General features: G+C 38.8%; 1 protein-coding gene across 1 annotated transcript; it reads right to left on the reverse strand.

Annotated features, from left to right (window-relative positions):
* Nucleotides 1-411: 411 nt before the first annotated feature.
* On the reverse strand, nucleotides 412-2672 carry LOC137721729 (Heavy metal transport/detoxification superfamily protein). The gene is made up of 3 exons (XM_068460752.2): nucleotides 2408-2672; nucleotides 2240-2315; nucleotides 412-1962 (listed from the first exon to the last, which is right to left on the reverse strand). Exons 1-3 carry the CDS (start codon nucleotides 2492-2494, stop codon nucleotides 785-787), a joined length of 1341 nt encoding a protein of 446 aa, XP_068316853.2. The 5' UTR covers nucleotides 2495-2672; the 3' UTR covers nucleotides 412-784.
* Between the last annotated feature and the right edge of the window lie 1809 nt (nucleotides 2673-4481).

Consider the following 4481-nt stretch of genomic DNA (forward strand, 5'->3'; position numbering starts at 1 on the left):
TTGCCCCAATTTAGTTAAAGTTGAAGAACCATTGCTACAACTTACTCTTAAAATTAATGCAATACGTGATAGAACTTACACGCAAAAAGTAATACAAAAAAAAAAAGTAAACATGCGTCAGTACATTATAAGCTTGAAAGACCGTCATGATGACATTATAAGCTTAAAATATTGTCACAATGACATATTCGGAACAAAAAAGTTCCAAAGGGTCACTCCAAAGACCCTTCTCTCAAAAACCTAGAAAGGGTTTTTGTTTGCAACTAGACAGATCAAAGTGATATAGTTTCAATTTTGAATGGTCGAAATGCATTTTCCCTCTTTTTCTTTACGAGTAAACAAACAGCTGAAATAAGAAGCCCAATTGCCATAATCTACTTTACACATCAGAACGCAGAGTTAAAGACACAATTAGAGACCCAACGTAATTAATTAATTAAACCGATCATTACATGGTTAACAACTCTTTTAAAACTGATTAAAAGAGCAAAAACTAAAAGATAATTAGCCTAGAGCTATACATAACGACCAACTACTGCTGAAACCCTAATAGAAAATTAACCTACAACACCATAAAACCCCATTTATTCTTCCCCACTCAGCTAGGATTAGCCTTCACATTGCCCGATGACATAACAAATAACAAAGCTCCAAGTCATTCCCCAAAAGCACTTATACAAGTAGTGTAAGTTCCCCAAAAGCACTTATACAAGTAGTATAAGCCCTTATGCGGCCTTCACCTTCCAACTCCATACTCTCCAATGCAGCCACTGCCCACAATGCTTCACATAATGGTGCACCCGTTCGGATTCTCGTCGCTGAACAGCTCGAAGGAATCGGACTGCTGCGGCGGATTATATACCGGCCGAGACGGGTTGTACTGCGGATATGAGTCCGAATGATAGGACCGGGGTTCGGTCTCAGCTGCCACACTTTGAGACACATAAGAGTAAGAATGTGCGTGAGGTGGTGGTGCAGCATACTGGGATGCACCGTAGCTACTGGCGGGGTAGGCCGTATTGAAGTTCATAGCTTGGATTGGACGCCCATTGCTGTTCTGCCTGGGGTACTGGTACTCATACAACAGCTGATGTGGAGCCATGTGATTGGCTGGAGCTGGTGCCGGAGCCGGAGCAAAGTTTGGGCCTTGAGTACCATATGGAGGCATGCGAGGCTCATTGAACCCATTAAACATGTAAGGCACAGGAGGACCACGTGGCACATTGCCATGATTAGGCGGTAATCCAGTGCGTGCTGGAGCAGCATCACCACATTGCTCATCCTCATCCGAATCGCCAGCATTTGCATTCCCCTTTTGCCCCTTCTTTTTCTTCTTGGTTCCACTGCCGCCAGCACCGTCGCGACCTCCACCGCCGCCTCCACTTTTCTCAACCTCACAGTCACTGTCATCGTCATCGTCGTCCCCACCAAAACACTTATCCGCCGCATCCGGCTGTCCTGACATGTTCACAGCCTTCCCCTGCTTAACCCCCTCAACCTTCACCTCTTTGCCTTTTCCACCGCCACCCCCGCCTTTTTTTGCCTGTGCACCACCGCCCTCAATCACTTTCACAGCATTAGCCCCCTCACCGCTCTTACTCCCACCAGCGCCACCACCACCACCCTCATTTTTCTTCTTACCACCATTATCCTGGACTTCAACAACTTCAGCCTTAACCGGTTTCCTTTCATTATCACCACTGCCGCCGCAGCCAGGTCCGCCATGGTTACCGTCTTGGGACCCTTTGGCGTTTTCGCCTTGCTGTCTCTCCTTGTTCTTCCCCTTTTTTTTCTTCTTGTCGTTTGAACTATTGCTGTTGTTAGCCTTCTGATCAAGCCACAGCTCTGCATGTTTCCCTCCCTTGGCCAGCTTCCTGATCAAAATCTCCGGCTCCACGTTCCCAGTCACTGTCACTTTGTTTTCCTTCCCGAAGCTCCCATCGAACTCTGTTTTGTAAACCCCTGGAAACCCACCAAAGAAATCATAAAAAATCAGTAAAATTCACATAATTTTTTGAATTAAAACAATAAAAACTCATCAAAAACAAAACCCATGTTGTAAAAATTAAAAAACTTGAGCTGAACTGTAAGTCTGTAACTGAAAAAAGTTGATGAAACAGGGGACATGCAAATCAGAAACCATCAAATCAATAAGGACCGTACGATTCAAAAAACTACAAAAAAAAAAAAAAAAAAAAAAAAAAAGGTTAAAATCCTATCAGAGGGATTTTAAGGTTACCATCTATTTTTTTCAAGATTTTTGCGACCTTTTTCTTGCAGCCCCCACAGTGTATAGGGACTTTCAAAACCCAAATCTGTAAAACGGAGAAGAAGTTGTTAGAAAATCTGAAAGTTGAAACCTTTTTCTGAAAAAATAACAAGTTGGTGTTCTTCGAAATTAAATTACTTTGTATTTGAGAGTGGGTACGGAAACTTCTTCAATTTCTTTCGGTTTTTCTGGCTTGGCTTCACGCTTAGCTTCAGCTTTTGCCATTAGACAGAATCAGAGAGAGTGAGCAACTCTTGATTTTTAGAGAGAGAGGAAGAGAGGAGAGAGAGAGAGAGGGGGGTTTGCAATGAGTGAGGCAACTGGGAATGCTTCAGAAGGAAGGGAGGGGGGTTTATGATGTGGAGGGGAAAGATCTAGCGACTGAGGGGGAACTGGGTTGCACAGTGGAAATTACAGTGGGGTCCCTTGAAGTTGGTGCTTGGTGGGGTGGCTTTATATTTTTTTATAAATATTTTTGGTCGAATTCTATATTTTTAAATTTCATTTTAGTACAATGAGAATTAATGTGAAATAAAAGATTTTAATATAAAATTCCTAATTTTATATTTGAAACTTTGGACTTGGAGACCTATGAAATGTCGTAGGATTTGATGCCTCTTCTAGCTAAAGATTACCAGCACTTTGAGTTTTATAATACCAAATCATATAACTTCCTATTGGAATGTGAGAGATTTTTCATTGTATTCGAAATACAAAATTGAATATGAAATGTCATTATACAGTTAGAAAGATATTTGAAAAAAAAAAAAAAAAAAACTTCAATGGTATAATGACAAGTAGTGTTTCACCCCGTGTTTCAGGCAAATTCAACAAACGTAAAATATTCACTACTCTTCATGTAGTGTTCCGTCTTGTGTTTCGGACAAGTTCAACAAACGTAGCACATTCATCGTTCTTCCCAAAGAGAGATTTTTCAATATTCCCAAAATACGAACACACACGTTGTATGTCATTATACAAGTAGAGAGATATCTTAAAAAAAAGTTCATTTACTTGTATAATAACATCCATATTCCACGTTGAAACATCTCTCCCTCCCCAAATCTTTCTTCTTATTTTTGCAATTAAAATTGTAATAAGAGATTAAGAGTGCAGTGATTTGGCTCGGTTGTGAAGATTCTATCATTTGGGTCTTGGTTTTTTGGGAAGAATCATGTGATCATTATGCTGGACTGGAGAATGGAGATAACTAGCAAAATCATCGAAACCCAAGTGACACTTATTGGTGCTAATGATGGAGGTCAATTGCATGCCTTACTCTTCTGAGTAGAAACTTGATTCTCCTCGGTCATTGGCAAAGTTTCCTATAAAATTTCGTGTTAATTAATACATATGACGACATGTGATAAGATTGAAACATAGTTTAGTATAATTTTGCTATGAAATATTGCTTGATCTAGTTTTCGAGAGTATAGTAGCTTACAGGAAATGGGATTGTCAATGTGGCGTTACCTTAAATTTATTATGTGTTGACATATGCTGTAACTTTTGTACACAACACGTGATAGGTTTGAGACAAAGTTATCTTGAGAATCATGTTTCCTTGAAGGGATTTAGACCACACAATTGAAGTTCTCTATCAATTACACTCAACAATCTCTCTTAGATTTGAAGACAAAACTTACTCGAAACGCATTATCTATTAAACTAATAGTTCATTAAACCTTAAATTCAAAAGCCAAAAATTATACAACAACTTAAAAAAGCAGATTTTGGTTAGCCTATTGAAAAGCGTACTATTTTTTTTTACAAACAAATAAATAAAACAAGAAGCAATTTAACATGAATTGCTTAATTTGGTACCACCTATGTGCTGTAGGAACAACTTTCCAATTAGAAGGCATTGAAAATAAAGTTTCCCTTTATTTAACTGTTAAATTACTGGTTTATTTTTTTTCTGCCTTGAATCTGCTTTTTTGAACATTTGTTTACAGTTAATTTGCCAACGGTTTGTCAAATAATGCAAGAATTAAGCATCTTTGAATACTAAAACAAAACTTCATCATTCGTACTTTTCTGAAAAGGCCCAACAGTAGCCGGCTCATAGTTAGAAAACTTAAATCTGGAGTATCGTTTGCCTTCCACAAAACAGCTGCACCTATCCATAAAAAGGAAGGAAAACTAATGAAAAAGATTTGAAAACTTTGAGTTTTAACGATAAGAACAAAATAAAAAGCAAAGTGAATAGTAC

This window comes from Pyrus communis, chromosome 4 (genome assembly GCF_041283825.1).
Source record: "Pyrus communis isolate YQ-2024b chromosome 4, ASM4128382v1, whole genome shotgun sequence".
NCBI classification, from domain to species: domain Eukaryota; kingdom Viridiplantae; phylum Streptophyta; class Magnoliopsida; order Rosales; family Rosaceae; genus Pyrus; species Pyrus communis.

Coding starts and splice junctions, on each gene's coding strand:
- LOC137721729 (XM_068460752.2), bottom strand. CDS start 2,494: ATGGCAAAAGCTGAAGCTAAGCGTGAAGCCAAGCCAGAAAAACCGAAA. Junction 2,316..2,407: donor TACCCACTCTCAAATACAAA/GTAATTTAATTT, acceptor TCCGTTTTACAG/ATTTGGGTTTTGAAAGTCCC. Junction 1,963..2,239: donor AATCTTGAAAAAAATAGATG/GTAACCTTAAAA, acceptor GTGGGTTTCCAG/GGGTTTACAAAACAGAGTTC.